We start from the raw sequence: 23,907 nt of genomic DNA, 5'->3' as shown, positions 1-23,907 counted from the left end.
TTGTTTTGCTGATTGAGTTTTGGTTGTTATTTTGCCTTGAATTTAGTCAAACTCATTTAAGCATGTTAGCTAGAGTAATCTGGACATACTAGATTAGGCAGGATAAGCAAAGCCGATTTCTACTTCTATACTTTACAGAATATATTGTTCAAATCAGCATAGTAAGCTCTTTGTTTAGCTTTTCATTTAAGTTCAAAATAGCTCTTTGATACAGGAACGGCAATTTTCTTTCCTACTAGTGTGAAAGTTAGGGTTGGAAGGTGTACAGGATGTGATCAAGGAAAAAGGGCTAGCAAGCGACAAACTGGGGTTTTCATTCTGTGCCTTATGATTTTAGAGCCACTGCTGTTTGCCACTGTTTTTCTGTCTCTAAACGACATAACTCTAATGACACATTTTGCATGAGACAACAGAAAGGATTTCAGGTTGTGCTTCTGGAAGATCCACCAGCATTTCCAGGTCTGAGAGAAATCACCAAACCAAAGGGGGCTTGTGTGATGTGTTCTCAGAGTATTCTGGGGCTGTACACACATTCAAATGCTGTGTAAAACTACAGGAAATGAGAAATTAAAGGGGAGGGAAGCAAAGGCTTACAGCACAGAACACTGGGGAAGTCACTGCATAACCAGTGACCCAGAAATACCTGAATGAGGGCAAAGCAAGCCCTGCCAAGGTTGGCACGCGGCTCCCAGACTGGCAGAGGAGAACTGTCAAGGCAAATCTGTAAGACTCTCTAGGGTGAGTGTCCATAGCTGTTCTCTTGACTTCAGTGCTGTGTTAAATCTACTGCTAGGAGTCAGTGCTGGGAAGATCTAGTTGGGAACCCAAAACTGACTATATGGTGTTGCATGATGTTGGATGAAGTATTTTCTCATTTAAGTACTTAAGTCAATTGTTTTACATGAATCCCTGCTGTATATTATCAATGTAAAAATTCTCTCGTTATAAATAATGTTTCTTCTCTTAGTATGACATATGTTTTGTTTAAAACATGCTTCACTTTCACAAGGATAAAGTTTCCTTGGTCTCTGGAGTACCTTGGTAGATATCATGAGAAGGGGTAAACCATATTGAAGAAGCAGAAAAGCTATGGGAAGGTTCATCTTGATGTGCATCTGGAGGGTTAATGTGCAATTATTTAGTGTAGTAATTGAAACTACAAGGAAATTGAGCACCAAAGTGAGAAATTAAAAGTGTTTAAAAACCATTTACTTATATGGAAAGCAATTATGTCATTTTCTAAAGGCCTTATTTCCTGAACCTACACTTTCTATATATTGCATTTCTGATCAACAAGAACGTTTTTTAATTTCTCTAGGTACGATCTTAAGCAGCTATAATATGATGTTTGATCTCAATAAGTTTGTATAATTTAGCAATCATGAGAAAAAAGGCAAATTCTTTGATTATTCATTATGTTGAAGTAGCTGTCTATAAGGAATATATGAAATGTATCTCCTAGTTTTGTTCTACAGGCTAGGGTTACACAAAGTTACAAATAAATGATACATACTTGACTGTATATCATCAACCATAGAATCATCAATTTGAAATCATTAAGGATCAACATGAAAGATTCCATGAACACCTGAGATAAAAATAAACATGCAATACCTACATGGAAATAGGTATGGAGAGAGAGAGAGAGAGAGAGAGAGAGAGAGAGAGAGAGAACACCGCCTGTAGAAAAACTAAGAATTGATCCTTGAGATGTGAATAGAAATTGGCTAAGTGCAAAATTTTTATAGGATGAAAGGTTACTTTTAAAATATGTTAATTATTTTAGGTTATGCAAATACCACCAAGAAGAAAATACCCCAACAGTTTTTGACCATCACACAGAAGAATCAACTTTGTAAGACAATTACCTCTCTCATAGTACCTTATAAATGAACAGGAAAGCAGTCTGACCAGTGATGCTGGCTACATCCTACAATCACACAATGGAGTCCCCTGCCACCTTCTTCCTCGTTGGCGTTCCAGGCTTGCAGTCTTCCTATCTTTGGCTGGCCATCTCATTGAGCTCCATGTACAGCATAGCACTCCTAGGAAACACCCTTATCATCACTGTGATCTGCATGGACTCCACTCTCCAAGAGCCCATGTGCTTCTTTCTCTGTGTTCTGGCTGCTGTGGACATTGTTATGGCTTCCTCTGTGGTACCTAAGATGCTGAGCATCTTCAGCTCAGGAGGCGGCTCCATCAGCTTTAATGCCTGTTTCACTCAGATGTACTTTGTCCATGCAGCCACAGCTGTAGAGACAGGGCTGCTACTGGCCATGGCTTTTGATCGCTATGTGGCCATCTGCAAGCCCCTACATTATATGAGAATCCTCACTCCTAACGTGATGCTGGGGATTAGTGTGACCATCACCACTAGAGCTGTGATTTTTATGACTCCGTTGAGTTGGATGTTGAGTCATTTGCCTTTCTGTGGCTCCAGTGTAGTTCCACATTCCTACTGTGAACACATGGCTGTGGCCAAGTTAGCGTGTGCTGATCCCATGCCTACCAGTCTCTACAGTTTGGTTTTTTCCTCCATCATTGTGGGCTCAGATGTGGCCTTCATTTCTGCCTCCTATACTTTGATCCTCAGGGCAGTGTTTGGTTTGTCATCAAAGCAAGCACAGCGGAAGGCGCTGAGTACGTGCGGCTCTCATGTTGCGGTTATGGCTCTGTACTATCTCCCTGGGATGGCGTCCATCTATGTAGCCTGGCTAGGGCAGGACAAAGTTCCGCTGCACACCCAAGTGTTGCTGGCTGACTTGTACCTGATCATTCCGCCCACCCTGAACCCTGTCATTTATGGTATCAGGACCAAGCAGATCCGGGAGCGGATATGGAGTCTGCTGATGCAGGGCTTCTCTCACCAGGGTACTCACGGTTCGTGAGCACACAGCTTCCCATACCTTAAGTTCCAGCCAACGGCCGTGAAAACTCTGAGATCTATGGACAAGGACTGGCTTACTTCAGCTTCTCACTAGAGTTTGACAGAAGTGATTGTATTTCCTGGTGTCTTTATTTAGCATGCTACTATATTGAAATTTGGGCAGAGCATGAGTTTGTTATTTTGTTTCTTTATTTTGTTTTTTTTTTTAAAAAAAGATCTCTATTCCTATCTAAAATCATTCCCTCTGTTGATGAAAGTTAGTTTGTCCCTTTTTCCCTTGCTAGAACTTTCTTGTTCCTCCCCCAGTGTTATGCTGTGCTACAAACTACCTCTTCCTCTCTGGCTAACCAGTGAATCCATTTTATTTGATGCCCGTGTTTATTCTTGGAGCACAAACCTCCTTCACCTAAAATAGATTTTAGTTTATCTTATGTAAACTTAAGGTCAATGGTGTTGGCCCCTTTCTAATGAATGAACTGGAAAAAGAAACACAGTAATAAAAAAACCAATCCTGAATCTGGGAGGAAATTCCCTTCTGATAGCCACACAGTTTCATAGGGCAGAGACACATATATTTGATTCTTAATGAAATTGAAAATCTTAATAAGACTAATTATCTGTTACTAAAATCCAAAGTGCTAGGAAAAACTGCAGTAGCAGGTTGGTTAATTGTTCCCTTGATTAGAATGAACTGTCTTCCACCTCTTCTAATTAGTTTTAAGTCTATTGGAAATATAATCAGTATAGTACTGACGTAAAGATGGAAAAATAATTAATAGGGAGCTCAGACCTGAACTCAGAGGTATATTTGGTTAACAGATCTGACATTGCTCATGGTGTTATCACTACTGGACTTTCAAATGCAAAACTATTAGAGGAGACCTTACACCGTATGCAAAAATTAACAGAAAAAATATGAAGAACTAATTGGAAGACTGAAAATCATAAAACTAGAGAAAACATTTAACATTGCAAAAATTTCTTGGATATGATATCCAAAGTGTAGTCAGCAAAAGCGAAAAATAGATGCAGCTACAAGGAGCAGAACTAATCTTGTGTAACAAAAGATAAAACAGAGTGCAGAGACGCCATGCGGGATGGAAGAAGGTATATTTGGAACTGGGTATTTAATAAGAATTATTTACTTAGTAAATGATTAAATTATATAATTCAACAACAACAAATCAGGTACTCAAACTGCAATCGATAATGTTCTTTTGGTTCCTGCCCTAGCCACGCCCACTCCTTTTAACTCCTGACCTCCGCCCCGCCATCGCTCTCTTCCTGCTTTTCCTCTCACAAGGGGCTTTGTCTCTCTCCTCCTCTCTCTCTCTCCCCTTCTCTCTCTCTCTCTCTCTCTCTCTCTCCCCTTTTCTCTCTCTCTCTTTCTCTCCTCTCTCTTCCTTCCTTTCTTTCTCCTCTCTCTCCTCTCTCTCTCTCTCTCTCTCTCTCTCTCTCTCTCTCTCTCTCTTTCTCTCTCCCCCTCTTTAATAAACATTTATGGCTATTTTTGTGTTTATATGTCTGACCCACCGCGTGAGAAGCTGTAGCCGCCTGCTCGGGTGCCGGACCCTAGAGCCGGCGCCCGGCACTGCTGGGACCCGCCAGAGTTTGCTGCGGGGCGTGGGACCCCAAGGGATATTTTTTAAGAACAAGATTGGTGCCGTGACTCGGGGAGGAGAGAGGCAAAGCCCCATGTGAGAGGAAAAGCAGGAAGAGAGCGATGGCGGGGCGGAGGTCAGGAGTTAAAAGGAGTAGGCGTGGCTAGGGCAGGGACCAAAAGAACAGCAGATATTTCTGTAAAGGACATGTACAAGTGACCAGCTAACATATGCAAAGATGCTCTTTGTCACTAATAATTACAGGGATTAAAAATAAAACTACAGTGAGATAATCCATTTGACCCTAGGCGTGATCACAGAAACTCAAACTAGACCACCCCCTGCCATGTAAAAACCAACTCTGGGTGAAAGTGCAAACAAACTGAAATCGCTTTGTACCGTTAGTGGAGACTGGAACAGTAACACTATGTTAGTGGGATGGGTAATCTATGAAATATGAAAAGCAGGGATAACCTGATGATGCAGCAATCCCACTAGGTAATTCATAAACAATGGAATCGGGTCTCCAAGCTTAGTTCTTGGCCCTCACGTTCATGGCATCACACAGATGTGCAAACCGTATGAGACCAGTGAAGCATGTTCTGATTTAGAATCTGCAACTTCATCCTTGGTCTTAGAAGCTTTGCACATTTTTCTGTATCTCAAGTTCAGAGATGAAATGTCGGTATAATGACAGCAGGTCCTTCAGAGGACTGAGAAACCAAATGTGGAAATCTTAAGAAAACACCCACTAGAGCAGTGTTTCTCAATCTCTCAGTCACATCCTCTATGGGGTTCAATGACCCATTTACAGGGGTCACCTAAGACCATTGGAAATATGAGCTATTTATACTATGTTTCATAAAAGTAACAAAATTATAATTATGAAGTAGCAATAAAAATGATGTTATATTTGGGGGTCATCACAACATGGGGAACTGTATCAAAGGATTGCAGCATTAGGAAGATTGAGAACCACTGCCTTAGAGGTTCTGGAGTATTGAAGAATTAAAAAAGTAACCAGGGCTAGTATAACACCAGGGCTGGTACAATGGCTCAGTGGGTACAGGCATTGCTGCCACCTGACAACCTGAGTTCAGTTCCCAGGAGCTACATGACGGAAGAAGAGGAATGACTACTTCGAGCTGCTATCTGACCTTCCTATGTATACCGTGGTATGGGCATCCCCACATACATATGCACAATAAATAAATAGATAAGTCAACAAATACATGAATGAAAAAAATGTACTAAGAGAAAAAAATTAAACTTGGACCATTTGATTTTTTTTAGATGTATACTGCATCATTAGTCAAATGTTTAAGTATCCTCTGGAGATGAGAAGACACAAACACTTTGCTCTCCAGGCTCCTGACTCCTCTCAGTCTGAAATGCCCAAGAGACTGCAGAGAAGAGAGGCAGTCTCTGGAGGAGTCACAGTGTTTGGCTGCTGGGCAGAGGCCAAGAGCAGTGGTGTTCTGGGAAGACAGACGCCAGAGTATCTCATGGGAAAGGGAGTCTACCAGTGGGAGGTGTTTGGAAAGGACCACACTCAAAGTAACCCCATTGTCTTTGATCTCCTGTGGTTCCTGTGATGTTACTGCTTCTCGTGAATCTACATATTATTTGGTGTGAGACATGTGTAATAGGAGGCATTCTTAACCAGAGAATGAACTCTACAAGAGGAAATCTATTATGTGATAACTGAATTAGGAAAGCATTTGAATTTAAAAAGTCTCGAGGTTAGGGTTACGTCAGAACTGAGGATTCTAGTTCCCTATCCAAGTATATAAGTATAATGTGGCCGGCCAGGTCTGGAGGCATTATGGACACCTGCACTTCCTCTGGAAAGGATGCGAGGGATGGCAGATGTATATTATACACCTATATAATAGGTATATAGGGTTACTTGTGTCCAAAGCAGAGAAATGAAAAGGTAAGTACAACCCTGGACTGGTAAATATGTATTTTTAGGGGCCAAGACTTGCTTTGAGAAAACAGATGCCCTAGGGCAGAGTGAGATTGTTTTTGGGTGTCGACGGAGGCACATGAGGTTGTCACAGGCTGCAATGCTGTATTCAAGTGAATATGCATGCAGTACTGCTTTCATCCGGACAGCATGTTAATTCTGCATCCCTCCATCCTTTTATTTGGAATAAAATATCCTTTCACATCCTATGATTTACTTATTGATGTTAAATGACTTGCCTAGGTCACTTTTCAGGGATGAACCCTGAAGACACATGCACCTTCAGGGATTAAGGGCCAGTGTGAGGCTGGAAAGGTGTCTCAGGAGATTTGGGCATAGGCTTTTTGAAAGAATTCACCCCAACAAGCAGCATGTTTCCGTGTGTTGAGAGTGTAATCTCTACATCTTAGATTTCTGTATCTTATAGCATGTGTTTTGAGTGGCCCAACAAGCTAATCATAAAATAAGCATACAGGAAATGATGCTTAAGAAGTTACTGTATTCACAACAGATCTTTAATGGAAGTCATTATTGATATTCTCAAGAAAATATTCAAATATTTTAAAGAGTAAGCAATTAAAACAAATGCTCTTTATTTTGAAAAGACTAAACACACACACACACACACACACACACACACACACAACACCAACTAAGAAGAAAAGCAAATAAAACCAAGTAAAAAAATGTTTAAAAGAAATGAGGACTATCACTAACTCCAAACCACTGAGAGATCTGGGAAGAGATGAGGTTCCCAGTGCTGCAGACAGGAAGGTGGAGCAGGGCATAAGGACACCCACAGGTGAAAGGTGAGTTTATAGAGAGCAGCTTCTGGGTCAGAGGAGAATGGGTGTGGGCATTCTGGATCCTTCAGTTTTCTTCAAATCCATAGGCACCAAAGCTCAGCCCCAAATCTGTAGCATCCGAAACACAGACTGCGGCTACAGGGATACCCAGGCTTCATTTTCACGATTCTTCTCAATTCCACTGTGAAGTCCTCAGTGTGATCTCATCTGTCAGCGATGGATTTTATTTGACCGTGACATGGAACTTGTTCTGTAGTTCAGCCAGTCTCAGTATACAGCATTTACTATTCTGAAGGTTTGTCTTTCATTTTTTTTTCTCAAAAAGACCATATGTGAATATCTAGTCCTAGAAAATTGGGTCTTTAGAAAACTCTGGAAGATTCTGCACCAGTGTGGGGTCAGTCATCCCTCCAGGAGTCAAGTGGACACCATGTGGTGAGGCTGGAGACCCAGCTTATCTTACGTTTGGGTAACACAGAAGATGTCTTTTCCTGCACATGGGACCCTAACACCGACTTTCACCTTTCTGATCTACTCAACCATTCAGGAGATTTGAGAGCTAAGAAGAGTCAGGACTCAATGATAAGGACGAGACAACCTCTTAGGCTGCAAAACCTTTATTAATCAGGGGTTACGGTACTTGAGAGCCTACACAAACTAACTAGTCTCAAGGCTTGGCAAATAAGCCCTTTTCATGGAGGGTTGAAAGGAAATATTAGAAACACTTCTTGGGCTGCATCTGAATATTAAGTCAACACCTTTCTTGTCGGGTGATATGGCCATGCCAGGCTAAGGCCTCCGATGATGCAATGTTAAGGCTCTTTGGGCTTAAGGAAAGTGTGGGGGACTTACCGTGGTCTACTTCATAGTTTCCTAGGTCAAACTACCTGTGCATGTCCCAAGAAAGAGGAATGGTCTGGGAGTGGTCAGAAAATGTGCTTAGGCAGGAATGGAGCCTACTCAGAGTGCACTTGCCACATCCACTCTGATCCCTAATCCAACTACATTTTGGTGTCAATATTTTGTATGACATCAGAGCCATATTCACACACTCTAAGGCTTCATAATTAGAAGCAGAGTTTTACATAGTATAAGAAAGGCTCTTTTGTTCAGAACGGGTGATAACAGAAAAATATTAAATGAACAGACAAAAGGCTTAGTTTTGGAACCACTTTGTAAAAGAACAGAGAGTGAGTTCCTCATTGTATTTTAAAACTATCTTGGCATTAATGCCAACTCTATGGGCAAAACCTCAGTGTCAGATCATGGTAGGACAACTGAAACCCTTAAGAGAATGGGTGTTGTGTTGGTGGATTTCTGATTTTTGGTGGTGTTGTTTTGTTTTGTTCTTTTTTGAGACAGGGTTTTCCTGTGTAGCTCTGGCTAACTTGGAAGTTTCGTGTTTCCATCTGTGTCTGTGGTGCCAAGACTGTAATTAGCACTGATCTTTTTGGTGTAAGGTTCATGTGGGATGGAGGACACTCATGTGTGGGAACACACACACTCTGGAAATGACTTGGTATGACCATTTACTGGGTGCCACGGAGGCAAAGACTAAGGACCCAATCTTCCTCTCTTCCTGACTCCTCACAGCCTCAAGGGCTTGGTTTTTGTCCTTACACAGGTAGAGTATTTTCTTACATATAATGAGTGGAACCAGAGTATTTCAGACTTAGCATTTTCCTGGACTTGTGACTATGTATACATAAAGAGACATTTTGGCAGTGAGATCTAAGTCTGAACATGAATTTCATTTATGTTTCCAATATATCTTGTACAGATAGCCTGAACGTAATTTTATAAAATAATTTTAGTGTTATTGCATTCTGAATGTGACCTATCATTATGTGAACTTTTTTCTACTTTTGGTACTATGTTGATTATAAGACATTTTGAATTTTGGAGCATTTTGGATTTCACATTTTTGAATGAGTGACGTTTAATCTGTTCTACTCTTATTAGCCATCATAGGATCTAGCGTACTTCCTTTCTTTTTTCTTGAAACAGGGTTTCAGTATGTAGCCCCACTGGACTGCCATTCACTATGTAGACTATGTAGGACTTAAAGTTGTAGCAATTCTCTTCCTCTGCCTCTCAAGGGCATGTCTATAGGCAGGCCCCACCATCCTGGTACAACAAATTATCTTGGTATGATAAGATGTGGACTACCTTCCATTTCAGAAAGGCTGGAGGTTATACTGATGGTTACTAAGGATGTTAACTAGACTGTTGGGTACTTTTTCTTCTTGGTGATGTTTCTATGTTTATTGTTTATTGTATGTTTTTATGTTTATTGTACTGTCTCTTGACCAAAAATTCAGAGAGTTTCATGCCTCTTTGTTTCAAATATATTTCAGAAGTGGTTTCCTACTATTTAGGTAACCAAAGTCTTAGCAGCTCTGCCGTCACTAGGCAAAGTGAAACAAAAGCTGTTCTTGACTGCCTACCACTCTACAAGCCACACCCCCATGAGCTCATATGTGTGAGCACTGGTTTTTCCTCATACATGGAGATGTGAGACAAGAGGCAAGTGCTACCTCACAACCACAAGCTGGACTTGAGAAGCTATGTAGTGTTAGGTAAAGGGAAAGCCGAAGGCTCGCATTCTGCTTCACAGCTACGAGGAAGCCTCCACCGTCAGCTCTGGAGGAGGAGGATGGCGTGAGTCCCTTTCTCAAGCATAACCTTCCTTCCAGCTGGCAGTTCGTTCCTCCTTGTTGACTTCCAGCTTCCAGGCTTTGTCCTGTTCTTTCCTCAGAAGTTCCAGAGCCTCCTGGAGTTTGCACTGCAAGAGACAGGAAGCTCATGAGTGTGACAATATTCCTCAGACAAAAGGCTGGATAAATGGAAGAGAAAAGTGAGTCACAGAAGGCACAGACTGCCCATGTGACACCCAGGGAAGCTCTTTGGGTTCAGAATCATCTTAACTTGCATAGCTGCCAAGTGTCTGTGGGCTAGGAAACAATAACTTAGGACTTCCCTGCTCATGGCTATTTTTATTCTCATTACTCATTATTCTTCCCTGTTGTTTCCCAAAACCTTGCTGCTGAGAGTGTGCTCCAAAGTCAGGAGCATAAGCATAGCAGACTCTGGAGTCTTACCCTATACCTAGAAAAAGAGAACCTGAATTTAGGAAGCTCCTTGGGTAGTTCGGACGCACAGTAAGATGCTTTCCCAGGAGAATAAAGATTCTTATGGGAAAGCCAAAAGCATTTAGTTACTGCCTTCCACTCTGATAACAGCAAGTTTTCTGTTAGGGAATTATAAAGTAACAGGAGGACCAAAGGAACTGAATCGAAGACCTAGATATCAATTCACAACTTATGAACATGTGATTTTTGACAAAAAGTAAAAAAATATAAAATGGAAAAAAGAAAGAATATTCAACAAATGGTGCTGGCATAACTGGATATCAACATATAGAAGAATGAAAATAGATCCACATCTACCACCATGCACAAAACACAAGTCCAAATGGATCAAAGACCTCAACATAAAGCCAACCACACTGAATCTTATAGAAGAGAAAGCAGGAAGTACACTTGAACACATTGGCACAGGGAACCACTTCCTAAATATAATCCCAGCAGCACAGACACTGAGAGAAACAATTAATAAATGGGACCTCCTGAAACCGAGAAGCTTTTGCAAAGCAAAGGACCCGGTCAACAAGACAAAACGACAGCCTACAGAATGGGAAAAGATTTTTTTTTACCAAGTCCACATCAGACAGAGGGCTGATCTCCAAAATATACAAAGAACTCAAGAAATTGATCATCAAAAGAACAAATAATCCAATAAAAGAATGGGGTACAGACCTAAACAGAGAACTCTCAATATGAATCTAAAATGGCTGAAAGACACTTAAGGAAATGCTCAACATCCTTAGCCATCAGAGAAATGCAAATCAAAACAACTCTGAGATTCCACCTTACACCTTTAAGAATGGCCAAGATCAAAAACACTGATGACAACTTATGCTGGAGAGGATGTGGGGTAACGGGAACACTCCTCCGTTGCTGGTGGGAATGCAAGCTGGTACAGCCCCTTTGAATGTCAGTGTGGCCATTTCTCATAAAATTAGGAAACAACTTACCTCAAGACCTAGCAATACCATATTGAGTATATACCCAAAGGATGCTCAATTGTACTACAACACATGTGCTCAACTGTGTTCATAGCAGCATTATTTGTCATAGCCAGAGCCTAATAACAACCTAAATGCCCCATTGACTGAAAAATGAATAAAGAAGATGTGGTACTTTTACACAATGGAGTACTACACAATGGGAAAAAATAGTGGCATCTTGAAATTTGTGGGCAAATGGATGGATCTAGAAAACATCATATTGAGTGAGGTAATCCAGACCCAGAAATACAAATATAATATGTACTCATGCATAAGAGGCTTTTAGACATAAAGCAAAGAAAACCAGCCTACAAATCACAATCCCAGAGAACCTAGACATCAAAGAGGAGCCTAAGAGAGATATACATGGATCTAATCTACATGGGAAGCAGAAAAAGACAAGATCTCTTGAGTAAATTGGGAGTGTGGGGATCACGGGAGAGGGCAGAAGGGCAGCAGGGAGGAAGAGAGGGGAGAAGAGAAAAATATATGACTCAATAAAAACCAATAAAAATAAAACCATGAAAAAATAAAATTAAAAAAATATAAAGTACAGACATGGTTCAAGCATATATAACACAGTAATACTGCTGGGATTTGGATGTGAAGCACCCTCAACAGGCCATGTGTTTGAAGCCCCATCCTCGGCTGGGGATGGTTGTGGGAAGCTGTAGGGAACGTTAGGAGGTCTAGCCAGAGTGGAAAAAGCGGATCACTGTGGGGCAGCCCTTGAGGTCTTATGGCCTAATCTCACTTCCTGTTTATTCTTCCTAACTACGTATGTCATGTGACCAGATGTCATGTGCTCCTGTCACTGTGATTTTCCCACCACAATGCCCTGTATCCCTTTGAACTCTAAGTCAAAATGAACCTCTTCTCCCTTACCGTGGCTTCTTGTCTGGGATTTGATGACAACAACAAGAAAAACGACTAATAAAAGTACAGTCCCCAGATGTTGGTGTCATCACCATTTTATAAATAAAACTGAGGCTCAGAAAGTGCCCTATCCAAAGCTAATAAATGACAGGGCTGGGAACCAGCCAAGATCTTAGCCTCTGTGTCAGAATGTTAAACTATTTCCTTGTTCTAAAACTCTCAAAATGAAATGAAATAGCCACACTTTTAATGTTTTAGATATTTGTCCCATAAGAAAAATGTTTATTCAGAGGATTTGCCATATGTCCTTACATTTTAATCTTAACTTAAAGAAAGAGAATTAAAATAGAACAAGATTATTTCTCATGTATATCTGAGAAAGAGCACGGTGGGGCCTAGAAGCTGATCACAGTGGTTAGGACAAACCAGCAAGGCATGTGACAGAGGTCTTATCCCCAATTGTGGGAAATGGAGCCCTTGGCAAAGAACAAGCTCTCTAGTCTAGCCTTTCATCTGTCTTTAATTTAAACTGAAGTCGGAAAGACCTGATAATATGGATCCTGTGAGTATTAATGTATATTTAGCACATCAGCATGCCTGGCCATTGGAGAATCAATCCTAAGGGATTCATCTACAGTCCTTTCCAGTTCCCAAATAATGTGTCATGATCCAAAATTACTAAGCCTGAGTTGAATTTATAAAATAAGGAGGTTAAAATGATTCAGCTAATGTCAAGTAACTCATGTGGCCCTAGTAGGGGGAAGTCAGCAGGTTCTTAACTACTAAATAGCTGTCATTATGTAAACTCATTCAAGTCACATAGAAACCAATGGAAACCAAGGGTTTGCTTCAAGTTCTCAACACTAAACTCATCCTCTGGTTAGGCATCCCCAAGATAAGGCTTGAGATGGGATGCAGAGGAAATGGGAGAGAAGAAAATCAAAGATGGCCATGAATGAAGGAAAAGATGTAGCTCAGAATATTAGATGCAATCATTTGTAGCCACCAGGGGAAAGGGGATCAGCTCTCCAAGATAGACTTCTGATACAGAGAAGACCAGATGAGGGGCAGAGAAAAGGCTGGTGTAGCCAGCTTCTATTCTACCTCATATTCCCAGGCAACATCCTCTATGGGCACAACACTGTGTGCTTAATGCTCTGGGGACTGATGACAGGCCTTGCAGGTTACCGCGTCAGCCTCTTTGCAGAGCACATCAGAGGTTCCTAATGGAGATCACACCCATCAGTCTTTAGTCCCATTTCCATACAGAACCTTAGTAGACAGACCTCATCTACAACACTGGCCAGTTGCCAATTGGGACATAGTTTCCTTGGCTGCATAGGAGCTTGACAAAGGGGACAGGTGTGGTCCAAGTCCTGGGACTCTCCCGAGAGCTTCCAGAGAGACAGCTGTGGCAGAAAGTGTGGCCACAGTTGATGCCCACAGGCTCCCTGAGGAAGGGCATACAGATAGGATAGCTCATTTCTTCCACAAAGGCTTCTACTAATGCTGCAGGACCTATGGTTCCATCTAACAACAGTCCCAGAACAGAAATGAAGACGGCAAAGAATAAAAGAAAAAAGAGAAAATAAGAGGAAAAGGTAACAACAGTAAGCTCTGCCCCCCATAACAAAACTAGTGATTGATAAAAATACACGTGTTTTAGAACCTTCATTGGCTGCCATTTATAATGAACACTGGCCACCACCCAAACTCTCATGGGGCAACACTGTTCACACCACAGAAGGCACAAGAAGGGTAGGGATGGCTAAGACAGTGGATTTAGAGAATTCTTCTTTATTTGTTTGTTCAATTCTGACTCTTCTGAGTTTATTCTACCCTACCATTCCCATCATGTTATAGAAATCAACATATTCTCACTTGGACTTTGACAAGGTAGTTGAAAATGTGATATTCCTGCATTCAGAAGAAGGCCACAAAATACTGTCAGCTTCTCTCTGTGACACCTTTTGTGTACAGTTATGTTCTTCAAGGTGCAAAAGCACAGGAGCTCTGTCTGCTCAGGATTTCAGAGCTTGTACACTCAAGTGTAAAATGTCGTTTCTCAGTGTCCCGTTCTTACTAATGGCCTCTCCTGTGTCTTGTCATTCACCAACAGAATGGGACACTCTCCTCAGCAGGCAGTGAGGCATGTTAGAAGCTGAGGGAAAAGCACCCCTTGGAAAACAAGAATCACTCAGGATATAGATGTATACAGAAGACTTTGCCCAGGCCACACATGTGTATGGAGCGTGAGCGGTCAGTGGCAGGCTTTCTTGGTATATTTGTTAACTCACATTGTAAGTTGTGCTCCTGAACAGGCCTTGTAAAGGGAGGCTTCACATTGGCTTTAAATACTGCTATATCTCCAGGATCTAATAGTGTCTACCAGGCAAAGAACTGCTGAATACACGCCTGCCAAGTGATTACATCAGGGTTAGGAAACACTTCCTAGACCCCAAATGCTCTTACAGTTTATTAGGAGATATAAGAAATTATAGGAAACACTCTTGAATATATACTATGTGCCAGGTATGGCTCTATGTACTTTTCATGGATAATGTTTATCTCACCATAATTTCCAGGATAGAAACCATTGTTCTCATTTTGCAGATGTTTGTGCCAGGTTCCTATTATTCTACTTTGGGAAAACCACCTGTCTTCTCCAGCTCAGGATATGAGACAAATTCAAAATCAGAGAGGAAGAACTCACTGTTGATTCTTGCAGAAGGGCATTTTGGAGGAGCCAGGACAGAAAATCTGTAGGGCTTGGATCCAGGCCACCAGCAGGTCTTTCCTTCTCACCGTTTCCCTGCTCCACTCCCACCACCAGACCACGGGATCCGGAATCCTAAGATCCAGTTCTGCAAATACCGAAGTCCCGCATGGTTCATTGCAAACCCCGTTGGAGGGATCCTTGACCCACGTCTACTCATTTGACCCTCTTTGGGGTCGTGCTGTTTTAACTGGGACATCACTTACCACAAGTTTGATTGACCAAGCATATTTTGTTTTTATCATAATATTCCTAATGCCACGATAAATTTAAATTACAGAGATGGTTTATTTTGGTTACATTGTATTCTCAGTGCCAAGAACAATTCCTCAGTATTTGTTTTTGTTTTTTTTTTTTTTTTTTTTGGTTTTTTTGAGACAGGGTTTCTCTGTGGCTTTGGAGCCTGTCCTGGAACTAGCTCTTGTAGACCAGGCTGTTCTCGAACTCACAGAGATCCGCCTGCCTCTGCCTCCTGAGTGCTGGGATTAAAGGCGTACGCCAAATTTATGAGAATTAAATATAAATGTAGATGGTAGCTGATAGTAGAGTTGTTAATATTTTCATCTAAGGTAGTGTGTGTGCGTGTACACTTTGATATAATATTTTCATCTAAGGTAGTGTGTGTGCGTGTACACTTTGATATAATATTTTCATCTAAGGTAGTGTGTGTGCGTGTACACTTTGATATAATATTTTCATCTAAGGTAGTTGTGTGTGTGTGTGCACACTTTGATATCAAAAACACAAAGAGAAACATTAGAACCAAAACAGCAGTTGAAAATTTGGAAGATACTGGCTGTAGCAAACTGAGGCAAAGAAACAGAAACGATAAATCATGAAAAGTGGTAGAAACATGTTATTTTTACATATGGCCTCAAAAAGATGTAGCCACGGGGAGCTGTCAAAGATCTGGGGATAAATAGAAATAGTTCTCCAACAGAAAATCTGCTTTAATGCTCTTTTTCACACATAAATTACTTGATCGAGTCTTAAAATTATTAACCTTTCATGCGTGCTCAATTTGCAGCCGAGAACAGCTATATTCAGCTATACGGCCCAACACAAAACTGTAAACTTAATTTTCTTTATGAAACTCTTCTGGTTAGCCCGGTTCTCCAGCATGATCTTTGTAGATGACAAGTCATCTGACGACGTTAGAACGGAGCACCCAGCCGCCGCTTCCACAGAGCCTACAGGAGAGCGAGAGAGGGAGGGCGGAGCCTGGAGGTAACCGGGAACCCGAAGGCCAGGGAAGACCTAAGCAGGTTCACCGGGTGGTGGGCTAGTGGGTTGGGTAAGGAGGGCAGGACCTGTGCCTTCCAAAGATCCCCAGCTGCCGCCTCCCTTCTCTATGCTCAGCGTAACCCGCAGTGGCGATGCGGAGTTCCAGAGGCCCAGTCTGCAGCATCAGAAGCCGCAAGGATCTTAACCTGCCACCCAGGTCCGGAAAGCCGAGGACCTCAAGCCGGACTGCCATGGTACTGGTAGAACCTGGCGGCTTCCGCAGAGCTCCAGGACCCGCCTACAGCTTCGGAACCCACGAACCTCAGGCCAGGGTCTGGTCCAGCCCACTTCTGCACTAAAAGCGGCCTGATTGGCTGTTAATCTGTCACTTTTCCTTGTTGACGTCAGCAGCCTGGGAGCCCCGCGGGGTTTGAATTAGTGTCCCAGCTTGAGTGTTTGGTGGCATATTTACACGCAGGAATCGTGTTTTCCTGGAAGATGTGCAGCTAACCATGGCTCCAGATGTCAGACACTTAAAGTTATTAACAAACGTTTCTGTTTTTCCTGGCTTACTCGACACTTCCATACTTCCCCAGGTAGCTCGTCATTGCAACAACCTAGTTTCAAAGTTAGAAACAATATTGAATGACGAAGCAGAAGAATCTTGGTCATAAACAGTCGTTAAAACCATTCTTTTCTTTTTAAAAACAATAATTTATTTATTTTACATCTCGGCTGCAGCTTTCCCTCCCTCCTCTCCTTTCAGTGCACTCCCCTCCCCCTAGGTTCCCATCCTCCTATCCAGTCCTCCTCCATTTTTGCTTAGGAAGGGGCCCGTCTCCCATGAATATCAACAAAACATGGCAGGCCAATTTTCAGTAAGACTAAGTACCTCCCCATGTATTAAGGGTACCCAGTGTGAGGAGTAGGGTCCCAAAGGTCAGTAAAGGAGTAAGAGACACCCCCGTCACCACTGTTAGGCGTCCTCTAAGGACACAGCTGTAATATGTATGCAGCCTGCCTAGCTCAGTCCCATGCAGGCTCCCTGGTTGTCGGTTCAGTCTCTGTGAATCCCTATGAGGCCAGAGGTGTTGTAAAAGGAATGGAGGGCGCCTTCCCGCCCAGAGCCATCTGGCTAGCTTATACCCAGAAAAAACAACACACAAATTGTATTCATTTAAACACTGCCTGGCCCATTAGTTCCAGCCTCTTATTGGCTGACTCTCACATCTTGATTCAACTCATTTTTAATAATCTTTTCGTGACTTGATGGAGGAAGGTCATTGGTTAAAAAAATAAAGAAATTGCTTGGCTGGCCCTCATAGGTTAAAACATAGGTGGGAGGAGAAAACAGAACAGAATGCTGGGAGGAAGATGAAGTGAGCTCAGACTGGACAGCTCTCCTCTCGGGGCAGACGCCTCAGAGAGATGCCATGCCCCGCTCCTGGCTCTGACCCAGGATGGATGTAGGCTAGAATCTTCCCGGTAAGACTGGTGCTCACAGATTATTAGAGATGGGTTGATCGGGATATCAGAATTAGCCAGTAAGGGCTAGAGCTAATGGGCCAAGCAGTGTTTAAATGAATACAATTTGTGTGTTGTTATTTCGGGGCATAAGCTAGCCAGGCGACCGGGGCGCTGGAGACGCAGCCCCGCCACTCCTATTTCAACAGTGACTTACCGGGAAAAATTCAGCATGTCTGACCGGGTAGCTTCATGGGTGGGCGACTCTCTGTCTCTACCTCCTTTCTCCCAGCATTCTGTTCTGTCTACTATGCCTATCTAAGTTTTGCCCTATCAAAAGGCCAAGGCAGTTTTCTTTATTCAACCAATGAGAGCAACACAAAGAAAGAAGACCTTCTTACACCATTTCCCCCTTTTCTGTTTAAACAGAAAAGAAAGGCTTTCACTTTAACAGTAAAATTACATATAACAAAACAGTTATCAAGCAAGAATTACAGTTACAATATTTATATCTATTTTATCTTTTATCATAACTAAGGAAAACTATAACTATAACTACCCATTCTTCAATTCCATCAAAGACTCCAGAAGGATATAATATTACCTAAGTAAACAAGAAGCAAACAACTTCCAAAATTCTAGAAATGATAGAGACATCTCGCTGCCTGGACAGTCACCCAAAGTTCTTCTGTACAACTGGGGCATCCATCTTTGGCCTTCTGGCCCATAGTATCCAGCAAACATTTTCATGAAGCAGGAAATTCCAAAGACAGTTCAGTCACTTTCTTTTGTATCCTGCAGAATGTCTCGCAGACTCTTTCATGAAACAAGAACCCCAAAGGATCATCTCACCTTTAGGCAAGTTCAGCAGTCCTCTCTCTGCGGGTTCTTTGGGTCCAGTTTATGCAACAGTCCAGGCAAGAGCAGTTTCTTGCCCAAATGGCTATCAAACTCAATAAGGAGCCTCTTCAATGCCCATCTTCCTCTTGAAGTAGCTGGTGCTGCCATGAGCAGATGTGTCTCATTGTCATGAAAATCCCTAAGTTATTAAAACATTTAAATGCCATATTCTGTAGTCTTTGAAAGATATGAAGAATGCATATTTAATTGAAATGTATCTCTATATGTCTAGAAAATCTAACTAACATGACTATAAGCTTGACTATTATTGATGATTATCCATTAACAACCTATATTTCCTAATTATACATTACATTTTTAAATGAACTACACAATCACAATACCTTAATCAATACCAGAAATACATATACATATAACAAAATTGACCTTAAATTTATATCAATAAACCAAGATTTATACCAATGCAAATTATTCATATCTATATCATCTCCCCCTTTAAATGTAAAAAAACATTTATAAACAATATTTGGGAATATGGGCACAGTTATTTTTCTCCAAACTGCATCCTGCTGTTTGGGGGCACTGTTATTCAGGTCTTTCATGGTATAACCTGTGTGCTAGGTTCCTCTCAGTCAGCAGTTGAGCAAAGTAATTTTTTGAGGGTGTTCACAGCAACCTTTCAGGAGGACATGGCCTATCATACCATATTGCTCTAGAAGGAATCCACAGGGTCTCATCTTCTGTGAAAACAAAAGAAGAAACTCTTTTCCAAAGCATCGTTTTCCTAGACTCAACTTCTGAAGTCAAGATACCTTTATAATATACAAGCTGGATTAGCTTAGCAATGAAATGTCTCTCTGCATTTAGCTCCTTCACAGTCAAAAAATTCAAAGAAAATACAGTATACAGAATCCAGGCTTTCTGTGAATTTTCCATTTTTACATGGCTTATTTTTCTTTACTTCTTTTAATCTATGAGTATCTGTACTCTATCTCTTTAAAGACTTTACCTTTTTTTTTTTTAAAAAAGTACTAACTTTATTCTCTATATTCTTTTTCTTCTCTCTCCCACATGTCTATCTAACTCATTTAGAGGTCCTTTATGTCTGAGTTTGTCCTATTGCATTGTCTGTAACTCTTTGCTGTCCAGGAACATTTTTTGTTTTCGCTTTTAAATCGCTAGGTGCTTAAGAATCTAAGCTGTGACATTCCTGGGTCAAAAACAGGTACCGGGGGTTTGCCCTGCCCAGTCCAACATGGCGGAGCTGCTCGTTCACACTGCACCACTAGCATGGCGGAGCTGCTCGTGCCTCTGAGTCTTGCACATTGCACTGCTAGCGTTGTGGAGCTGTTTGTGCCTCTGAGCTGCAGCACACAGTGTCCCCCTATTAGGCACACAACGAACCTAGTTGCCATCAAACAAACTGTAGCACTTTACTCCAATGCTCCATTCAAAAGCTCTGTCTCCCGCAGGAGCCAGACAGAGATGGAGATGGTGGCACAGCCCAGAAACTGGTATTTTAAAACTGCCACTCTCTAGTAGACCTGATCCCCTTGCCTACCTAGGCAGGAAGAGCCGAGCCATGGGCATGGTCTCAGCTACTTTATTCCCGACCCAGAGTGGGCCCACAAATGCTCCATAGCTGGGAGTTTGCACCCGTGGCAGGGCCCGGGAAGCCTTGTTTTAAAATGGCGTGGCTTTTTTATAAGGCTGCTGAGTCAGGAAATTCTCTCTGCAGCACGCCACCCACAAATAGCAAAAAGCTGTGTTAAACTCTATATTTATGTCTAGAATTTCTTTTTGAGCCCTCTTAGGTTTTATGTGGAGTTAGTTACCACGTTGGAGCGCCACTCTGTAGTAAAAGGAATGGCGGGCCCGGCTCCTGGCCATCTGGCTAGCTTATACCCTGAAATAACAACATACAAATTGTATTCATTTAAATACTACCTGGCCAATTAGTTCTATTCTCTTATTGGCTAACTCTCACATCTTGTTTCAACCCATTTTTAATAATCTTTATGTCACCATGAGCTCATGGCTTACAGGGAAAGATTCAGCATGTCTGACCTGGCAGCTTCATGGTGGGTGACTCTCTGTCTCTGCCTCTTTTCTCCCAGCATTCTGTTCTGTCTACTACGCCTAAGTTTTGCCCTATCAAAAGGCCAAGGCAGTTTCTTTATTCAACCAATGAAAGCAACACATAGAAAGAAGACCCTCCTACACCACCCAGGTTAGTTGATTCTGTGAGTTTTCTTGTGTCCTTGACCCCTCTGGCTCTTTCAGTCCTTTCTCCTTCTGTTCTGTAGGATTCCCTGAGCTCTGCCTATGGCTGTGGTTTGGCTGTGAGTCCGCATCTGTTTCCATCAACTGCCAGATGAAGCCACTCTGATGATAACAGGACAAGGCACCAAGCTACGAGGATAGCAAACTATTGTTAGGCATCGTTACACTGGCATTTCTTTCCCTCTATCTGGGTCATCCAGCCTGGGAGTTCTGGTGCTCCAGACAGCGTCGGGGGTGGGCTTACCCTCCTGGCCTAGGTTTTAGGCTAGTCAGGTCATTGGCCACTCCCTCAATCTCTAGGCCACTTTTACTCCAGCATGTCTCATAGGACAGGCAGACTATAGGTCGAAGGTTGTGTGGATGGGTTGGCTTCCTACTCCATCCACTTGAAGTCTTGCCTGGTCACAATTCATTTAAAAATGGGATGCAGATCTAAACATAGAATTCTCAACAGAAGAATCTCAAATGGCCAAGAAATACTTCAGTAGATGTTCAATGTCCTTAGCCATCAGGGAACTACAAATCAAAATGACTCTGAGATTCCATCTTACATCTGTCAGAACGGCTAAGATAAAAAATACAAGTGACAGATCAAGCTGGAGAGGATGCGGAGCAAGGGAAGCACTCCTCCATTGCTGATGGTGCAAACTTGTACAGCTACTTTGGAAATCAGTTTCTCAGAAAATGGGAAATCAGTTCACCACAAGACCCAGCTACACCACTCGTGAGCCTAAGCCCAAATGATGCTCAACCATGCCATAAGGACACTTGCTCAACTATGTTCATAGCAGCTTTCTTTGTAATATCCAGAACCTGGAAACAACCTCAATGCCCCTCAGCTGAGGAATGGATAAGCACGGAGTGTGGTACATTTACAGAAAATTCCATCGTCCAGGCTGGGTTTTCCTTTGTACCCATAGGGCCTTGCTCTTTTTCTAATACTTGACTTTTATTGAGTAAGCAAGAGATGGCACTCATTGACTGCATGGGAAGTAACCTGAAAATCCCCAATGAATCCAAGTTACAGTGACATATTTATTTTCAGGACCCTTTGGATTCCATCCCAATGTCAGAACCCAGGTTTTGGTTGAAATTCTTCTGTGTGGTCTAGAAAACTCCTGAAGAAGTTGGACGGTCTGAAAAGTGGGAAGTGAAGCAGGCACGGAGATCTGAATGGAACCTGTGCTCTTTGGTAGAGCAGTGACTCTCAGCCCTCCTAATGCTGTGACCCTTTCGTACAGTTCCTTATGTGGTGGCGACCTCCAACCATAAAATTACTTTGTTGCTACTTTGTAACGGAAGTTTTGCTACTGCTATGAATTGTAAAGTAAATATCTTATATGTAATCTCAAAGGGGTAGTGGCCCACCCCTTGAGAGTCATTTCGGTAGAGAGCAACGGCTGTATTTATATCACAGTTGAACAGATTAGTTCAAATTACACATTTTTCTCTTTTTCTTTTTTCAAGATAGGATTTCTCTGTAGCTTTGGAGCCTATCCTGGAACTTGCTCCTGTAGACCAGGTTGGTCTTGAACTCACAGAGATCCACCTGCCTCTGCCTCCGGAGTGCTGGGATTAAAGGCGTGCACCACCACCTGCCTGGCTCAAATTAGACATTTTAAACATCAGTTGAGCATGAATACAAAGAGATGTGATTTGCAAGTGTGGGTCATATATTCTCTGTCTTTAAGTCACTCAAGTTCAGGGGAATTTAACACAGTTAATGGGAACACCTTTTCCATGTGTAGCTTGAATGTGTCTGTAACTATGATTGACTCTCAAAGGCCTGATAACAGGCATACCATGGAGATGCTGGGGAAAGAAGCTTGTGTTTTTGAGGGGCAGGCTAGACTTAAAGCTTTTTGAAGACAAGACCGAATCACCTTATTGGCTGATGAACTTGTACAGAATAAAATTGAACAAAGGGTTTTCTATATTATTTACATTTGTAGGGTTTCTCTCAGTATGGATGTGTTCAAGGATCTGAAAAGAACCAAATTTACAAAGACTTTCCTACAAAACTTACACTTATGTGATGCTTTAGGTAGGATTCCCTAGAAGAACAAAATGAGAATGTATATGCAAACACATATGCACAAGAACACATGCAAGCATGCACACACACACATGCATGCACCTGCACACACATGCACATATGAGCACACACACAGAGGATTTATTCGGACTGGCTTGTATGACTTGTATGACAGGCGCTGGGTATTAATTAACAGCCATCAGTAACCTTAGGAGGCAAAGAACTCAATGGCTACTCAGTCCATGAAGTTGGATGTCTCAGCACTGAAGACACAGGACTCCTCTGGTCTTTCTATTGAAACCATATTGGAAGGCTGAGGATGCTGGAGTCTAATGTAGGTGGAGCATGACAAAGGAATGACAGATGCACTCAGGAAGAAGGGAAGGTGGGTTTTCCTGGAACCTTCTTCATAGGGCCACCTGTTAGAAGGGGCCGCCCAATTTGAGGGTGGATATTCACCCCTTAGCTAATCTTCTCTGGAAGCATTCTCATAAACACAATCAGAGGCATGTCTCTTAGGTCACTCTAAATCCCATCAAGTGGCTATTCAAGACCAACCATCACATCTCATCCTATTAAATCCGATATCTTTTCAATAAAGGCAATCGAAGGGTAGAGTGCTTGTCCAGCATGTATGAAGCTCTGGGTTTGAGTCCCAACCTCACAGAAGTTGGACATGACGGTACATGGATGTAATCATTGAATCTGGGATGTTGTAAGATAAGAAGGTCAAGGTCATTCTGAGCTACATAGCCATTGATCCCCTTCTTAAATAAAGTAAAATAGATATTTATGAGAACATGTCTTAAAACAAAAAGACACTGATATCATAGCTTCACCTAATATGATGTAACTATCCTCATACAACCCAAAGCACACTAATTATTCTCAAAGACTAGACAGTGAAATCCCTTGTGGGATATTTATCATTTAAAATATGTTGCTTCACTCTAGAGGGGCTCGCAGGTGTCCAGGGAGATGTCCCAAGTTAGC

The 23,907-nt window shown here is 42.0% G+C and overlaps 1 protein-coding gene and 1 pseudogene across 1 annotated transcript; one reads left to right on the top strand and one right to left on the bottom strand.

The window, feature by feature from the left end:
* The first annotated feature begins 1,889 nt into the window (after nucleotides 1-1,889).
* Nucleotides 1,890-2,891, top strand: LOC121457432 (olfactory receptor 52I2-like). Its single transcript, XM_041666091.1, has one exon. The coding sequence runs from the start codon at nucleotides 1,917-1,919 to the stop codon at nucleotides 2,889-2,891; it is 975 nt and encodes a 324-aa protein (XP_041522025.1). The 5' UTR covers nucleotides 1,890-1,916.
* A 7,049-nt stretch (nucleotides 2,892-9,940) lies between these two features.
* Nucleotides 9,941-16,524, bottom strand: LOC121457431 (annotated as a pseudogene).
* Between the last annotated feature and the right edge of the window lie 7,383 nt (nucleotides 16,525-23,907).

The sequence above is a fragment of the Microtus oregoni genome, unplaced genomic scaffold (assembly GCF_018167655.1).
Source record: "Microtus oregoni isolate MIOR12 unplaced genomic scaffold, Mior012 000016F_ref0000370, whole genome shotgun sequence".
Lineage (NCBI taxonomy): Eukaryota > Metazoa > Chordata > Mammalia > Rodentia > Cricetidae > Microtus > Microtus oregoni.
Note: the sequence above shows the minus strand (reverse complement) of the source record. Positions and strands in the feature narration are given on the sequence as shown.